Source organism: Antechinus flavipes, chromosome 4, assembly GCF_016432865.1.
Source record: "Antechinus flavipes isolate AdamAnt ecotype Samford, QLD, Australia chromosome 4, AdamAnt_v2, whole genome shotgun sequence".
NCBI classification, from domain to species: Eukaryota; Metazoa; Chordata; class Mammalia; order Dasyuromorphia; family Dasyuridae; genus Antechinus; species Antechinus flavipes.
The window spans coordinates 46,496,653-46,515,269 of record NC_067401.1 but is presented as its reverse complement, the minus strand read 5'-3'; the positions used below and the strand labels follow the sequence as shown (position 1 = coordinate 46,515,269).

The window sequence follows — 18,617 nt, the reverse complement described above, 5'->3', positions numbered from 1 at the left end:
AGTCCTGTAATTCCATAAGTACTGGGAACTTTGGGGTAAAAAAGCAATATATAGTACTTCACTAAGATTCTAGCAACTCATGGAGATGATCTGTGGTTCTTAAATAGAGAATAAAATATTATAATTCCTGACAATAGAAAGGGACCTGGTGACAGACGATATGTCTGTCATTCAAGGACTATAGTGTTAAGTTTTGGGAAAAAGAAAGGAACATGCATTTGTTAAGCACTAGTTACTCTGCTAAGTATTTTATAAATATTATCTCATTTAATCATAACAACTCTGGGAAGAATTCATCTTTATACCCCATGGCAAGAAGGATTCTGAACTCAAGTTTGACTTGAGGTCCAGCACACAATCTCTTGCACTACCTAGCTGCCATATGTTCCTTCTGAGACTATTCTGAATTTATCCTGTCTTTATCTTGTTTATACATAATTGTATTTCCCTCTCCTCCTCCTTTTCTCCCTCTCTTTTTCTCCCTCTCTCTTTTTCTCTCCCCTCACAGTTCCTAATAGATTGTAGGTGCTTCATAAATGTTTAGACTATCACAAAGTCAATATGTGACATGGGCAAACTCAGACTTTCCTGACCTCAAACATGTAGCCATATCACACTACCACTTATTATTTTTTGTGGATGCAATCAGGCTTAAGTGAGATGCCCAGGGTGACACAGCCAAATTTGAACTCTGGTCCTCCTGACTCCAGAGCCAATGCTCTATCTACTATGCCATCTAATTTCTACACTATCTCTATTATAAGCAAAATATATGAGTACATTAAAAAATCAGGCAGGAACAGAGTAAGAGACAGAGCTGATTGTATTGGACAGATAAATGTCACAGAACTGCCTTCTTAACTACCACACGAAAACGAAATCTAAATCTAATATTCTTGGGCATTCACAAATCTCAAGGTATTTATTTTATACTAACAAGGAAATGGATTTTATAGGTAGCAGCATTGCAATGTGTTCCAACAGAAACACGGAAGCCAGCTGGAAAATGCGTGGAGCTCTGAGAGGAGAAAAAAAATAACAAAGGCCACTTTTACATCTTCACTCTGGACAAAGAGAAGTACTGCCCTGTGATGGGATGCGGAACACATTAGGTTCCTTTAAAAGGTATAATACAACACTTCTGAGGTTGGCCCACTCAAGTGTGCACACACCTACACTAATGAATGCAAAGATTCATTAACTAAAAAAAAAAAAAAATTACTGGAGGCTCCTGGATAAAGACTGAGTCAGTTGTGCCCACCTAGACCCTGCAGAGAGAAAAGGAGCCCCTTTTGCCAAAGCAGGTTGGCACCTTCTTGAAAATTCAATTTTTAAAATTAAGATTCTTTCATGATTATTATTTTCAGGTTAGTAGACTGAAAATCATAGGTGGCAGTGACCTTGATTTGTTAATGAAGCAATAGCATGAGAGCCTGGGATTATTTGTATAGGCATTTGCTGAAGATGCCCATTAGACAACTGAAGGTCAAAAATTGTAATTCTCCATCTTGAATCTCCATATCCTTAGGAAAAAAAAAACAAAACCTGGCACTCCAACGACATCACAGGCTGAAAGTAGGGCTTTGGTGTGTGAAAAATGTAATAATATGCTACGAAAAGTTCTCTCGCATCTCTAGCAGCCTGTGGTACTTCTCACAGGCACTCAGTAGGATTAGAGAACACAGCGTTCATTGAAATTGAGTTGACCTAATTAGATCATGCCATCTTACATTTATTAGGGCTTTTTACTTTTCAAAGCACTTTCCTCATCCATTATCTCTTTGATCCTCTAGACTACCTTCGTGTTCCTACAGGGGAAGAAGGTACCCATACATAAATGACCTACTGGTTTATAGATATAAAAATATTTGTCTTTAAATGAGAAGGTAAGACTTTCAATCACTGGTTGCCACCCCCAATCCCCACCTTTTCCTAAGAAGGGGAGATAATTTCCTTACAGATGCTTACACTGGAGAGGTGGGGAGGGGGGAAGGGATGACTGGGGTGAGAGTTAATGAGGATAAAGAATCAAGTCCCACAGATCCATGCTCAGAAGGATTTTGGAAACTCAGTGGCTATGGACCCTCCTCAACCAATCCTGGGCAAACATTTGGGTAATAAACCCTCCTTGACGAATCCTAGGCAGACAGTCGGGTAATAAGCAATCCAATGACCAGTCCTGACAAAGTTATTCCACTTCCTATAGCTTCTTCACTACACAGGGCGGGAAGAAACCTGCCATCATCAGACATATGGGCCAGTCATTACATTATCTTTCCCAGCCCTGCCTCTGCCTACAGCCCATTTTCGGCATTTGAGCTGATCAAGCATCTTAATCACTAGAAGTTTCCGTGGCAGAAATCTGGGCTGTGTGATTATGCCAGAAAACAGGTCAAGCTTTTGGATTAAATGCCCAGAAAGTCAATTTCATGCTTATCTTGGGAGAAAGGAAGCAAAGATACTGCCTGACCTATGGAAAATTCTATCAAAGGGCTTACCCAGGGCAACCTCTAGGAGTGGGTGCGGTCTTAACTCAGGAAGCGGAGCACAGCTCTGCTTAAGGCATCCATCAGTCCAAGAACTGGCAGGCCTATTTACTTTACTGGCAGAACAGGCCAGTCTTATAAAATCCAATATGCTGATTGTATTGGACAGATAAATGTTACAGAACTGCCTTCTTAACTACCACACGAAAACTAAATCTAATATTCTTGGGCATTCACAAATCTCAAGGTATTTATTTTATACTAACAAGGAAATGGATTTTTATAGGTAGCAGAATTGCGATGCATTCCAACAGAAATAAGGAAGCCAGCTGGAAAATGTGGGCTAAAAATCAGGGATGAGAACACACAGAGAAGAAAAGACTGGAACAGAGTCTCGGTCAACTACTCAATGCCAAAGTCAGAGAGTCGCTTCTCAGACTAGAAGTACCAGCTTGAACCACTCTCCCCATGAACTAGGGACTCCATGCTTACCCAGAGCAGTAATGGAGACAGGTGTGCTAGCTCTCCGCTCCCCAACGATCTGCCATTCGCCATCCACTGCCCGTACCCACTCGGTCACGTGGCATTCATACTGGCCTTCATCTTCCTTTCTGCTGTTGAAGATGCCCAAAGTGAACGAGTTGGGCTGCACCTGTTCCATCTGGATGCCTCCAAAGCTGCTACGCTCCCAATAGGAAGAACCAGGCTGTACTGTGCCATCTCTGTCCAGCCACATGATGTTACTTCGCCGATTCCGTCTGTCCAACAGCTGCCAGATGACCGAGAAGCGTCCCTGGGTTCTGTCCACTGTTCGTACGCTACAAGAAAAGTGAAGATTCTCTCCCTCCAGGATGGTGCTGGCATTGCTGGTTACTTCTACCGAGATGCTGCTCTCTGAGGAGAAGGAGAGAGTGACAGGGAAGTGATATTATATATCCACTGGCCCCCTCCCTTCCCCGTGACAGCAAAAGACAGTGCTAGCTTCAAGGAGGGAGAACAAGAACAGGGAATACCCCTAACAACTTTGTTGTTAATTTTAACTCTTAGGTAGCTGGGGGTATTGCGGATTAGACCACTGGACTTGGAGTCAGGAAGATCCGAATTCAAATGCCACATTAGACACTTAGTAACTGTGTGAAGCTGGGCAAGTCATTCATCCTCTCTTCAGTTTCCTCATCTGTGAAATGGGAGTGATTACAATGTGGCAATTATAAATGTTTACAAAGCCCTTTACTTGTATTTGTTGCCTTTCCAATTGCCTTTACATTGGTGACTCTGGCAGCATTGCAATATGTTTCAATAAAAACAAGGAAGTCAGCTGGAATGTTTGCATTATATGCGATCAGTTTTCAAAATATGTGTGGAATCTATAGCTAAAAATCAGGGTTGAGAACACACAAAAAAGAAAAGGCTAGAGAGCCTTTCAACTACTCAGCATCAAAGTCAGAGAGTAGCTTCTTGGATTGGAAAGGTTGACTCACTCTCCCCATGGACTAGAGGCTCCATGATTACCCAGAGCAGTAATGGAGACAGGTGTGTTAGATCTCCAGTCTCCAACGATCTGTCACTCACAAGTGTAAAGGACTTTGCAAACCTTCAAGCACTACATAAATAGTAGCTAGTAGCAGTAGAAGTAGTAGTAGTAGTAGCAGCAGCAGTAGTAGTAGTAGTAGTAGTAGTAACAACAAACCAAAATACCTTGTCATTTGCATCTTGCTTATTTCCAATCTCCAATAATGAATGCCATTAGATTCAGTATTTGTTCTTTGCCTTAAAATCACTTAACTAGAGTTGGGAATGACCTGTGAGGTCATACAGACCAACCATCTACCTACATGAATCCCCTTATGCAGAGATGTTAGTTTTCAAGACTATGTGACACCCCGTGAGAACAGCCCAGCCTTAATTTTAGGGTCCATCCTCTGCTTACCCATACAACTGAAAAGAAAAGGTTTTTTCCTTAGTTCTTAGTATTTTAAAAAATTGAAACTCCTATTCCAAATTGCTTTTGAGAAACTGACATTCTTTTTATTCTATCCAGCCCCTCTGATTCCTCCTTCTAAGTGCTGTGAATCAGTCAAACAAAAGACAAGCTGTACATCAATACCTTGCCTTTTTCTGCTCATTCTAGGTATAGTTAGAAAGAAGAAAAAAGGTGTGAAAACCCCTGGAGAGTTTTCTTAACATACAGTTATTTCTCAAAAACCTACCGTAGCAGAGGAGGGCAGCTGTACAGAAAACAATCTGTTCTGAAAACAATCAACAGTCCAGACATTCTTTAAACAGGATTTGCAAACACTTTTTGGACTTAATTATTAAATAATTAAAGTTCATTGACTGAGCTGGTTCACCACCCATTCACCCGATCCATCCATCTCCAACTATATTTATTGTCTATTTTTCTTAAACATCCTTTGTTACCACTGGAAGAAGAGCTTTGGGTGGGAATGCCATCCATCCAATTCAATTCAAAAAATAATTATTAAATACAAATTATATTAGGGCAAGGAGCATCACAATGAAAAAGTCTCTGTCCTTCTAGGAGCTTACAGGGTTTGAAGTACTAAAGGAAAAATATTAAGTCTCTAGTGCCTAGGACAGTGCATTGAACACTTAAATAAGCACTTAATAAAAGCGTGTCATTGTATTTCCAGGGACTCTTTGCTCCTATGTTCCTTAGAGCTTTGTTCTGTTGTGGTTGTTGCTACTTTTCCTAAAACACTCAGGTACATACAAAAAGCTTTCTAATCCACAGGACTGCAAAAATATGAATAAAAAGACCATAATTGTTTAGAATATAAAGTTCATTTGTTAGGGCAAACTGTAATTCTCTCCAGCTTACAGAAGAATTTTAATGAAACATCAGATGAAAAAGATTTTTCAACCCAATCAGTTTAATCAAATTCCAAATTAGGAAGCCCAGCTATAATAGACCCATGCAGCTTCTATATTTTTCATCTTATCTGTCACTACAAGGTCCGAAAAAAAGTAGGAATCATAGATTTGAAGCTAGAACTTAGACATTACAAATTTTCTCATCCAATTCTTCATTTTACAGGTGAGGAAACTGAGATCCCTTGTGGTTAAGCAAGGTAGCCCAGCAAGGATTCAAGCCCAGGTCCTTTGACACCAAATCCAGCATTCTTTCCACTATTCCACAATGCCCTTTAGTTGCAATCTTCAGGAACTCAATTCATCAGCTCTTGCTCCCATAAGTATGATTGGCCTATTTGGGACTTTTCAGAATAATATCAGGGATGAAGTATAGGACACACAAATGTAAGGGAAAGTTAAACTTTGTAGATCAAAAGAACTCTTAGATATTATGGTACTCTCCCCGGGCTTCAGATTCACATCCACTGTTGATTCACCAAAACCATGGACAAAAAGCCAAAGTCAAGTCAGGAAATTCAACTTAGATTTAAAAAAAAAAAGATTTCCAGGTCAACAGCTATCCTGAAAACCCATTGCAATCCCATATATTTATATGTGATTCATTCTTATGGCACTCATATAAATATAGGTATGAATGTACTTGTAAAAGTATTTATGTGGAAATAAAAACGCATATATGTACATATATGTATACATATATGTACTATATACACAGTAGGTATACAACAAGAACAAGAATTGCAATATTGTATCAGACAAAATAAAGTGGATTGGGAAACTAGGGCAATGTCAGTTGGGGATTAGATCTTGCCTTGTCCATCAAAATTACCCATTCATGCTTCCAGGGTTTGGAAATGATGAAACCTGCAATTAAATACTATCTAGATGAAGTTAAAAGGGGACAAAATTAGGAATAATATCATCGAGTTAACAAGATCTTCAAGGCAAGAGCTGACGATGCAGCAGAAATTATTGGGAAAAGCCCTAAATTGGGTGTTGAAAGCTCACAGATTCAGTATTATTAAGTGAACAATTTTGGTTAATACCTCACTTTTCTGTGCTTTGGTTTCTCCATTCATACAAAATGGTACACGTTCCCCTAACCTATTCTACAAAGATCTTTTTTTCAAAGCAGAAAACTGGGAGAGGGAAAGAGGAGAGAAAAGCAGTTCTGTGCTCTTGCAAAGAAAAGCACCATTAGAATTCAAGGCAAAATCATAATACCATAATTGTTGTGGTCATTTTTGTTCTCTGGTAGACTTACCCAAGTGGCCTTGGGGCAGCATCTCATGGTGCTGGGGGACTTTAACTACCCAGATATCTGCTGGAAAAGCAATATAGCAGGCCACAGATCATCAAACACGTTCTTAAAGGGGATTAGGGGAAAATTTCTTAGGGTGAAAGAAGATACTGAGTATGGTGGCTGTCCATTTGATCTTTATCAGACAACAAGTAATTAGTTTGTGGATGAAAAGTCAGATCAAGTCCTTGGATAAAACCAGCATAGAATGACAGAGAATTAGCAAGACAGGAAAAGGGGAAGAAGTAGGAACTTGTAGAAATGAGAATCCAAAGAGGAAAAAAAAGAATTCAAGGAAATTGGATGCTTTTTAAATGAGAACAAGAGAGAACATTATCCTGGTTATATAAGAACAAGAGGACCAGAAAACCCCTATATCTTTACCCCATGCCTGGTTCTAGTCTCCATATCTTGAGGGGAATATTAAAGAATTAGTAGGGAAAATAAAGTAGTTAAGATATAAAGAGAATCTAAGAAAAGACTAATGAAGCTAGGTTAGGGTTAGTTTAGGAAAGATCAGCAATTTTTTTTAAAAAAGAACACTGAAATGCTTAATTTCCATGAAACAAAGAACTAATGGGAAGTAGATAAAAATCATAAGCACTTTAAGTCAGACAGCTTGCCTGGAGATTGGGGGGGGGGGGGGGGGGAGGAGCGCCTCAACTAAATGGCCTATCCTGAAAGGAAATGGAAAGCAAAGTTCTATGATTTTCTAACTCCAGAACAAAGGGATCTGTTTCATTTTTTGCTTTTTATACTCGAATTTTAATACAGGAAGACTTGGGCAAATGCCAACTTGTAAGTTCTATGAAATCCTGACCTCAAGTCTTGGCTAGTTACTTCTAAATGTTATTTTGAGCTAAGATACTGAATCTTTCCACAAAAATACTCATGGGTGACCCACTTTTCTGGGGTTTAGTTGCCCAAGGGTCGACAAATTAATTGTCTTGGATCTTAGGTCCTCTCCACAGCTTGGGAATGTTGTAGTTGTCCACGAGAGGCAATATTGTGTAGTAGGTAGGCACTATATTTTTGGATTCGGGAGACCCTCAAACACTTAGCTGTATGATGTTGGGTGAGTCATTTAAGATTCCTATGCCTCAGTTTCTCCATGTGTAAAATGAATCATTTTATAACATATATGGTTTTTTCCAGCTCTAATTCTGTGATCCTGTTAGAGAAGCTGCAGTCTGAATCTGTCCATACACAACTCCTTGTTATGTCTCAAGTCCCTTCTTCTCTGACTACCTAACTACTTAAAGAAGTACAGAGAGTGCAAAAAGAGAGGAGCTGCAGAAGAAAGAGAGGTTAAGTATTTTGTTTTTCCCCAGTAGAGTAGTTACCAAGGCTGAGTGCCACCCACTCCCATCTGTCACCCTCCAGTCTCCCTTAAGCGAAGATACCATTTGGCAAACCAGAAAACAATGGGAAAGAGCAGGGAGGGGGAAGGGAGAAGCACAATTCTTTACTTACTGAGAGGAAGGACAGTGATGGGTATGTTCTTGGGGCGTTTGCTTTCCTTGTCGATGAACTCGCCAGTGACCGTTTTCTCTCGCTCTGTCACCCTGCAGTTGTATTTACCGCTATCCTCCTGGCGGAGGTGGTAGATCTTGAGCACAAAGACGCTGTCACTCTCTTTGGACACCTTGAGCTGACCCTGGCTTTCCCGCTGAGCAAATTCACTGTTCAGCACAGGCACAGCATTGGGCCCCAGGCTGGCAATCAGGGAGCTGTTGAAAGCCCAAGAGACAGCAAAGTAGCGGTCGGGAACGTTCTGAGCCTCGAGGATGCAGCGGAACTCTACTGGCTCACCCACTGTGTACAGCCGTTTGTCTGTCTCTAATCGAACGCTGAATTCTTTGTCTGAGAAAGTAATGGAACAGAATAAGGGAAAGAAGAGATGCCAAAATACATATATCTTTCAACCTACTTCAGATGAATACAGGTTCTCAACTAGTCAAAGTATATCAATAACCACTGCACAGAGTTGACCTAGTATTCCAAGATAATGGCAACACAACTGTGTCCATAAGAAATAGGACGCAAATTACTGGAGTCTTGATGCCCTGATGTCAGAGAAATTTCAAGACTGACCCAAGATCCTGAATTCAATCATTCCAATAATATATTTCCTTGAAGGCAAAAAAATGACTTCACATTTGAATGCATTTCCTCAGCATCCCCAAAACTTTCACATATATTAAGTGGTTAATAAATTCTCTCCCTTTTTTTCTCTTTTTGTCTCTACCTCTCCTCCTGCCCCCATTCTTCCACCTTCCTTTTTTTTCCTTTTCCTTTTATGTCCTTTCTCTATCTCTATTCCTCCTCTTTTCTCTCATATGTTAGACTGACAGTAACCAAGACTTGAGACTATACATCCAAGATCCAGATCAGTCCTAGAATTTACCAACAGTATTCTGAAACAGCTGCTCTCTCAGGACTACTTATGACCCATATCCAAGAGAAAAATAAATTCCAGAAGGAAAAAAAGAAATTTCAGAAAACCTATCTACCTTACTTTCATTAGCTCATAAATATTTAAAGATGAACAGAATGAGACTTTGCCATATTTTTGTTCATACTAATCAGTCAAAAAACATTTATTGCTTACTCTATACTAGGCAGCTAGATAGCTCAATGAGTAAAGCTCTGGAACTGGAGTCAGGAAAAACTCTTCCTTCTGAGTTCAAATCCACTCTCAGACACTAAGCTGTATGACTCTGGGCAAGTCACTTAATCCTAACTGCCTCTGTCCCCCCATCTATTAAATGAGCTAAAGAAGGAAATAACAAACCACTTTACTATGCCAAGAAAAAGCCAAATGGGGTTATAAAGAGTTGGACCCAACTGAAAATGACTGAACAGCAGCAACAATTATGTATCAGGGACTATGCCAAGTTCTGGAGACGCAATGAAAGGCAAAAAATAATCTCTGCTCTCAAAGAATTTACATTTTAATGGGGGAAGAAAACAGGTGAATAAATAGGCATGTTTGTGTATGTATTATCTATGTATATATTCATGTATGTAAATATGTATGTACACACATGCACAAGTTCCATCAAGAGTAGAAAAATAGAGTGAATTTAGAGGGGAAGGCTCTACATAGCCTGGGAGCCTAGGAGAGGCCTCCTGAAAAAGTGGCATTTGAGTGAAGCCCTGAAGAAAGTGATTCTAAGGGATGGCAATGAGAAAGAAAAACCATTTCAGGTCCTGGGGTCAGCAATTCAAAAGCAGGAGGGAGGAGATGGAGCATTGTGTCTGAGTATCAGCAAACAGGCCAGAAAAAAGCCAAGTATAAGACAACTAGAGAAGTAGGAAGAGGTCCGGTTCTAAAGAGCTTTAAATGCAAAGGAGACATTTAAGCCTGGAGGTAAGAGGGAGCCACTGGAATTTACGGAGTAGTGCAAGATGCTGTCAGATCTGCACTTTAAGAAAATGCTTCTGGCAGCTGAGTGGCTATTGAGGAGGGGTTTGAAATAGGGAAACTAATTAGAAAGTAATTGTAATACTCTAGTCAAGGAGTGAGGAGGAGCTAAAATAGGGTGATGGTTTTGTGGGAGGAGCTAGGAAAAGATGTATAAAAGAGATAGTGTAATGGCAGATGTGTCAAGATTTGGCAATATATTGAGCAAGTAAAGTAAGAGTGAGAGACTGAGGATGATACAGTGGAGGCAGATATTATCAAATAAGATAGAACAAGCAAACTCAATAGAATAGCATGGGAGAAATTAAAGTTAATTTCTCACTAATAGTCTGCCAGTTAGACCCATCTTTTAGGACAACCTCTTTAGGAGGGTTCCCAAATATTCTTAAAAGTTTTTATTTTATCCAAGAAGGAAAGGGTGGAGGTTAGAAGTATTCTTTTCCCCTAAGGAATCATTCAGTCATGAAACTCAGTGGAGAAGGGCTAAGTTTGATAAGAGTCAGGAAGGATATAGCATTTCAAATCCCATTCCTGACATTTACTAAATTTAAAAATAAGATGGGGATCAACTTACATACATTTAAAAAAAAAAGGAAGAAGGAAAAAGTTAGGGTCTGATTCTGTTGGGAATAGGTGAAGCTGTCAAAATAAGACTTTCTTAGCATCACAGATTTAGAATTAGCTGTTCAATTGTTTACAGTCATGTCCAATTCTCCACGATCCCATTTGGATTTTCTTAGCAAAGATCCTAGAATGATTTGCCATTCCCTTATTCAGCTCATTTTAATAGATGAAGAAACTGAGGCACGTACTTGATGGTCTCATAGCTAGTAAATATCAGAGGCCAGGGGCTCTTTCCATTACACACCACCTATCTGGGAACTCAAACTGGTTTATACCCATCTTTTCTTTTTACAGATGGAAAAACAGACTTAGAGACTTAGTAAGCATAGAGGCAGGATGAACGAGGGCCACAGTTATTTCTGCTGTGTCCAATTGCCTCTTCGCTGTCATGTAGTTACTATATAATACGGGCAGCCATGCAGGAAGCAGAATTGGGGATGGGATTGTTTTTGCTATAGAGAAAAGAACCATAGCCCCAGAGTTGCTTTAGCACTCACTGGCTTACTTTTCAAGCATCTCCTAATCAACTTCTCTCCGAATTATTCCTGTAGCACTAAGTACGATTTGGGAAGGGTACTAATTTAAGCCAGCTATCAGTGCTGTTAAATAGACAGGAGGTGACACACTGAAGCCACAATCATCTTTCTTTCAGTTAATCTGGGATTGTCTTTCAAAGAGATGGAGCTTGGATGAATTTGCATGTCAGATTTGGAAAATCCGAACTCCAAGTAGGTATGATTAAAATAAAGACGATTAAACTCAGGCAGCCTAATTCAAATGCACTCAGAGTTCATAACTGATCCTAAAGTTACTAAGAATAAGGAGGAAAGACTAGTATTTCCAAGTAAGAAGCCTGAGGAAAGACCTCCCACTTCAAAGCCCTTTCCCCTTTGGCCTGCCTTTCCTGACCAACTGAACATTATCTTCTTTTACACAGCTGACATTCCAGATAAAAAGACCTAATTGTTGTTCCCCAAACCTGATATTCCATTTCCTAACACGGAGACTCTCACATGGAGACTGTCCTTCTTGCCCCACCCTCCGCTCATGAGATCCCCACTTCCTTTAAGGCTCAATTCAAGCATCCCCTCTTCTACAAGGCTCTTGTTCTGTTCTTCCCAAGTACTGGGAAGTATTGGGGGAGTTACTGTCACACAGCCGATTATAATTTCATATAAATTTGATATTTTTTTAATCCACTGCCTCCCTCTAGTACAATGTGAACTTGTTGAGAACGAGAGAGCTATCTTTGTTTTTATCCACCTTTATACCTAAAATCCACCATTTTGCCTGAAATACAGTAAATGCCATCAGAGCGATTTTCTTAAAAGCAAACCTCTGATAATCTCCTAATCAATGAACTTCCTATTGCCTGCAAAATAAAATATAAACTTCTCTTTATGGCATTTAAGGACCTTTTCAAGCTGGCCCCAAACCACCTTTCTAACCTTATTATACATTATCCCCTTTCTCCCAATCTGTGGCCCAGACAAATGGTCTTTTTCTTTTTTCTTACACGTAAGACTATTTTCCAGTGCCTTTGCATGGAGAACCACCTGTCTCTCATAACTGAAATATATTCCCTCCTCACCTTAACCTCTTAGATTGTCTTCATTTTCTTCAAAACTCAGCTCAAGTGCTGCCTTCTATACAAAGCTTTTCCTGAACACCTCCACCACTCCCAGCTCCCAACTGCCATCTCTGTATCTGTAATCCTGACATCTACCCATTAGTGTCGGTAATCAACAAGGTGCTTAATAAATACCTGTTTAATAATTATGATAGAGGACCTAAAAGATCCCTATTACTGCAAATTGCAATTTCTTGTTTCTAATATGAATGTAAATATACTTATAGAGAGACATATACCTATAGAGAGCCACGTATATACATATACATGTGTATATATGGATTTATGTATTCAAATACATGTATGTGTACATGCACGTGTGTCTCTCTAGATAAAATATAAACCTTGTACAACTCCTGAAACGCAATAGTTTGTTAAATGCTCCCTGACTGATTAATCATTTCTTGTCAAATGAATTCATTTCAGGATGTCTAAAAAATGCAGAAGCTTCTAAATACACTAGTTCTCAAAAGCTGGTTAGGAAGCACCTATTTAATGACATGGTCTCAAGCTCCCATACCCCCATTAGATTTCCATAATATTATGGAAATTAATGAACGTGACCTAAGCATGGAACACTGACCCCTTTTGAAGGTACAGAACAGCTAGAACAGAGGGTCTTAACCTGGCAAATGGGGGAGGGGGATGTCCCTGAATTTGGATGGGAAAAAACAGCATCTTTAGCTTCCTTTATAATTTTGTGTATTTTACTTTACACATTTAAACACTTAATTAGAGAAAGGGTCCACAGGCTTCATCCAGACTCCATAGTGACTCCATGGACACAAGAAAGGTTAAGACTCTCTGAGCTTATATGGAATGCAGAATTTTAAAAATGAATGCTAAAAATTGTTTTTATATGTAACTGGGGGAAAATAAAATATCAAATTAAAAAAAAAATCTCTGAGCCAGAAAAAAACTGTTGGTAAAACACAAACAGTAGTAAGAGAAACCGAAGTTTCTGATTTTTTAATCAAGTACAAGAATGCAAATGGAACTTTCCCATTGAACATCTTGAAATGAACTACACTCATTCTTCCAAGGACGCTCAAAGCATACTTTTAGATTAGACTACTTGGTGAATTCACAAAGAGATTCAGAACAACCTAAATGCTAGCAACAGAGAGCCATGTGGCTACAGCCTTCCCCTAGAAAAGCATATACTAGCATCTCATGGTGGCAAAAGCAAACATTTAACACACAGGACGTAGGTTCTCTTGTCTAGACTTATGTCAAACATGTTCTCATCTCTCATTGGGCAGCAGGGGCCTGGAATCTTAGCTATTTCTTTCAAACATCAATAGATCAAAAACATAAGGTATACTCTAGTCTTTAACCATTTCTCTCTCACGTAGTCAAAAGAGATACTGTCTCAACATGATCCTTCACCAAACCCTGCATTGTTGTATATTTTTCTGCCGACCGCTTAGAACAAACCATTTTGGGGGGAAAATATTTTCCCAGTTACCTACCTTAATTAATCAATTAATAAACAAGCATTACTTTAGCACCTACTATGTGCCAGTCACTGAAATAGGGTTATAACCAAAAAGTGAGACAATTCCTGCCCTCAAGGAGCTTATTTACTATCATAAATGACCATTACAGTAGAGCACTTGATTTAATTGGGACTCCCATAGGCTAATTTAACAACATCCTCCACTCTCCTGAGATTAGTTACATAAATATAACTAATATATCTAACCTGGGATTAGATATCAGAAATCTGGAATTTACACAACAATTTGTACAGGTTGCTAATGCTACACAAATAAAATGGCAGGCCTTCTTAAAGTACTTACATTAAAACATTCCCCAATCTCACCGAACCCTAGGTAAATCCAATGTTTAATGGGCCATTAAAGACATAACTAGGACAGGGCAGCTGGAGCATTGCTCCAAGGCACTGCATTTAGGATGCTGACAGCATTTGCAGTCCTACAGCAGCTTAGTTAGAATCTAGTTAGTAAGAATAATTAGTTAATATATAACCCCAGTTCTCCTCTCCTGTCCCCACTCCATGGCTTACACTACAAAAAGCAGCCTTGAGTCAGTGTCCAAGGGTTTCTGTTTCTATCCTCACCCACTTAATAGAAGTAGTGTCCAACTGTGGGCCCACTTTGGCCCTTGCCCAGGGTGGGTTAGGATACCTGCCCTGGTGGCAAAGATATCCAGCCATGGTTTCCACATATACACAAAAATCTCTTTAATTTTTAATGGCTTCCAAATTCACCCCTCGATGATTCGTACAGCCAGGGGAAATAAAGCACTAACCAAAGACAAAAAAAGACCAGCTAAAAAGCACTAACCAGTCGGCTGGACATTGACCACAGTTCCTTCTGACCGCTTGAGGGTCATGGGGTACCATGACTTGTCAGGGTCCTGGATCCACTCAGCAGCCTCGCAGTAGAACTCCCCCTGGTCGGATGTCTGCAGGTGGTAAATGGTGAGCCGGAAGGTGGTCTCTCCCAGCTTGTCCAGGCGGACCTCTCCCAAGGTCTGCCTCTGTGAGTACTCACTGCTAGACTGAAGCACAAAATCCTTGCTCAGGGAGATCACCTCCACGGGTTTCTCACCAGCCCTCTGTCTGTACCAGGTAACCGAGAGGTGGCTGTGTTGGGACGTCTCCGTGGAGACATCACAGCTTAGTTCCAGAGAGTCCTGTTCCACCTTCTGAAGTGTCTGGGGTGTCGCTGTTGCCTGAAGGGAATCTGGGATCACTATGGGATGGAAAAGTAAACACGGTAAGAACACTACTCCAATGCCATGGAAACAATAGTAGGCTGGAATCAGAAGACCTGAATTCAAAAACCCAGTTTTGCTGTTGATTGCCTGAAAGGTCTTGGCGGCTGGTCAGTTTATTTTTCTAGGTCTTTTTCCTCAGCTATGAAATGAGGGTGTTCAATAGATTTGATAAACTTTGACTTTTGGGCCCTCAATCTATGATATCTACCAAGCAATATTTATTAAATACCTACCATGTGCACTAAGTATATAAAGACCAAAAAAAAAAAAAATGATAAAATCAAAGAATTTTGGAGTGAGGAGATAATTTACAGTCTAATCTAAAGAAATGATATTTTAAGTGCTAAGCACACAGTAGGATGTTAATATATTCTTGTTATCTTCCCCTTCAATAAGAGAGGAGTTGCTTCTCCTTTTGCAGCATTCCAGACAAATGGTCAAATTTCAATTATCTGAGTTAATGGAAGGGAGGGTTGGGGAAGGAATGATACAGACACTATTTGGCATGGAAATGGGTTTTTATACCTACCATGAATATGCATATGGGTGGGTCTGCTGTTCTGGGAATTTACAACACTCTTGGTAAAATATGAGTATATGTCACTTTACATAATAAATTGGTTCCCTGAAAAGTTGCGTAAGTACACATTTTTAAAAGTCAGACTGGGTTCTCCTCTTGATTTATGTTATACTGAAGATGTTTTCATTTCTTCAAACAGCAAAAACTGAAGCTTTATAACTCATGCATTCGACACCACTGACTACCCTCTCTTCCCAGGTATTTTTTGCCATTCTGGATTTTCATGATACTGCTCTCTCTTCTGGCTCTTTTCCTACCAGTCTGATCTCTCCTCCTTGGTACCTCTTTCCTGAGTCATTATCATTATCAGACTCTAACTGCAGGTGTACCCTAAGATTCTACCCTGCACCTTTTTCTCCATCTGTCTCTATCTCCCACTTGGTGACCTCATTATTCCTAATGGGTCTAATGCTCAACTCAACAAAAGACTCAAATTGGTTTAGTAAGCCACAGACTCTTTCCTTAGTGCTATATTCACACTCTTGTTTTGGAGATTTAAAACTCGATGTCGATGGGCATCTTAAACTCAATCATAATTTTACCCTCAAATCTCCTCCCTCCTCCAATACCCTGAAAGCTTCTCTACTTTGGCCAAGGACACCACCATTCTTCCAAGCTATCCATGGTCACAACCTTGGTATTATCCTTGACCCCCCCCTCCCATCCCTGCTTCCCTCACTTCATATATTCAATTACTTGCCAAATCTTATAATCTTATCTTCTTCTATCTCTTGCTTTGTTCCCCTTTTCTTCTCCTAGGGCCATAACACATCAGTTTAAGACTCTGTGGTCTAGATTACTCTAACAGCCTCCTTACAGACTTCCTGCTCCTAGACTCTCTGTTCTCTAATCCAGCTTCACACACAGATATTAAAATGATGATGCAGGTTTGATTGTGTCACTGCCCTTTTCAATAAACTTCCCTGGATCCCTATTACTTTGAGTACTAAGAATAAACGTCTCGGTTTCATTTTTAAGCCCTTCCAAAGTGCCTTTACAATTTATTAGATATCACTCTCTTCCTACTCCATGGTCCAGTCAGACTGTTCTTCTAGCTGTTCTTCCCACATGACATTCAGTCTCCAGTCTCCATGCCTTTGAACTGGCTGTGCCCCATGCCTGGAATGTATTCTTTTCTCACTTCCACATATGCAAATCACTTATTTTCTTCAAAGTTCAATGTAAGCAACATTTCAAATGAAGCCTTTCCTGACCCAGAAAATATCCCTTTTATTTATTTTGGCTATATTTATACGTATATTGGGGATAGGGGACTGGGGAAGGCTCAAGATGAGTCAAATTTGACCTCAGACACTTACTATGTGTATTCCTGTATTAACCCTGTTTGCCTCAGTTTCCTCAGCTATTAAATAAGCTGGAGAAAGAAAAGGCAAATCACTCCAGAATCTTTGCCAATTGAATAACTACTCACTGATTAACTGATCCCTCCCCCAAAACATATTCAAATGCACATCTTTTTTTTTTTTTCTCTTAAGGGAATTACTTAAAGGCTTTATTTAAAAAAATTTTTTTATCTTTTTAGCAAAGGGAAGTATCCTATTGTAATGTGAGTACTCATTCTCTAACTTAGCTGCTACATAAGTGAGGATTTTCATATACCAAGTTGGGTAAATCATACACCAATGTATGATTTACCTACCAATGAAGGCAACTGTGATATAAAAACAACATGGCTCACTAGTGGTGATGACTCTATATCCGGTCCCCAGAATTCCTCCCTACACAGCTCCAGATCTTCAGATCATCTTGATGTATTTGTAATATACTCTTTAGGAAGGGGAAGCAATAATTATTATTTTAGTTGAAAAGGCCACCTGCTGGGGTATAGGACCTCTAGAGGAATAAAAGTAAACAAAAGATAGTGAGTTGTGTCAACTAAGAGCTGTTAACAATTCTGCCTAATTAAATTAATAAGAATTTGAAAGGAAGATTTGCACATTATTGGCTCGATGACAGAAGAACACTCAACAACCTAGTTATTTTTAATCCATTTGCATTGGCAGCACACAAGCACTGTGACCAGTGCCATCCATCGAATTTCCAGATTTCCACCCCTTCTTCCTCCCACTCCTACCATCCTTTATCAAGCATCTCGGCCAAGGAAGCAGCTGGTTCGCCATTTCTTATGCGTGGAACTACAAGACTTGGAAAAGGCTCTCGGTGTTTAAATAAAGAGCTGCAACCACATAGACTTCATCTTTTCTCCACTATAACAGCTTCCCATTCATTTCTGAATCCTATTTGAAGCTCTACAGTTGCTGAAAGCCTTCCCAACCTTCCCCAAGGAATTTTATAAATTTCCTCTTAGCCCAGCTCTTCCCCTTCCCCTTTTAGCTCACCCAACATTAATTCCCTATTTCCACTTCTCATAATTTTTCTTCATCACATTAGAATAAAATCCTGCTCCACTTTGCTCCTGCTGATCCTTATGCCTGGAATGTCCTCAACTCCTTTTTCACTTATTTGCATTCATTCCTACTCATCCTTTAAAGCCCGCACCTCCTCCGGCAAGCCTTCCCTGATTCCTCTGGTCTTTCTCTTTTATATTTCATGAGGCACCAGGCAGACTTAAGAATGGGCTGGCTGTATATTACAGCTATCTGTGTTGTGATCTATCCCCTTACCAGCCTGTAATCTCCTTGAGGTCATGAAAGGGTTTTCTTAACTAATTCTTGTATTCCTTCCCCCATCCCAACAACAGACCTGTGACAGACAAAGGGCTCTGTCAGACTATATTTTATTCTCTTCCAAAGCATCTGATATCTGAAAGGACTACTTCTAAATTTCAACTTCAAGTTTCTTTTGTTGTTGTTATTCAATCATTTCCAAATATTCCCGACCCTGTTTGGGATTTTTTTTTTGGCAAATATACTGTCATGGTTCGCCATTTCCTTTTCTAGTTCATTTGA

General features: G+C 39.7%; 1 protein-coding gene and 1 long non-coding RNA gene across 3 annotated transcripts in view; one reads left to right on the top strand and one right to left on the bottom strand.

Moving 5' to 3' along the window:
* IGSF3 (immunoglobulin superfamily member 3) overlaps nucleotides 1-18,617 on the bottom strand; it is a 125,571-nt gene that overhangs the window by 37,543 nt on the left and 69,411 nt on the right. Inside the window, exons 4-7 of one of the 2 annotated variants that reach the window (XM_051992923.1) lie at nucleotides 14,672-15,082; nucleotides 8,155-8,544; nucleotides 6,646-6,705; nucleotides 2,979-3,380 (exon numbers count right to left, since the gene is read on the bottom strand). In XM_051992923.1, the coding sequence (XP_051848883.1) occupies nucleotides 2,979-3,380; nucleotides 6,646-6,705; nucleotides 8,155-8,544; nucleotides 14,672-15,082 (1,263 nt within the window). The remainder of the gene's footprint in view (nucleotides 1-2,978; nucleotides 3,381-6,645; nucleotides 6,706-8,154; nucleotides 8,545-14,671; nucleotides 15,083-18,617) is intronic. The other variant, XM_051992924.1, reaches the window with a different exon arrangement.
* The window catches only part of LOC127559236 (uncharacterized), a 44,719-nt gene continuing 41,122 nt past the window's right edge, over nucleotides 15,021-18,617 (top strand). The window contains exon 1 of the long non-coding RNA XR_007953091.1: nucleotides 15,021-15,106. This is a non-coding gene — a long non-coding RNA (uncharacterized LOC127559236). The remainder of the gene's footprint in view (nucleotides 15,107-18,617) is intronic.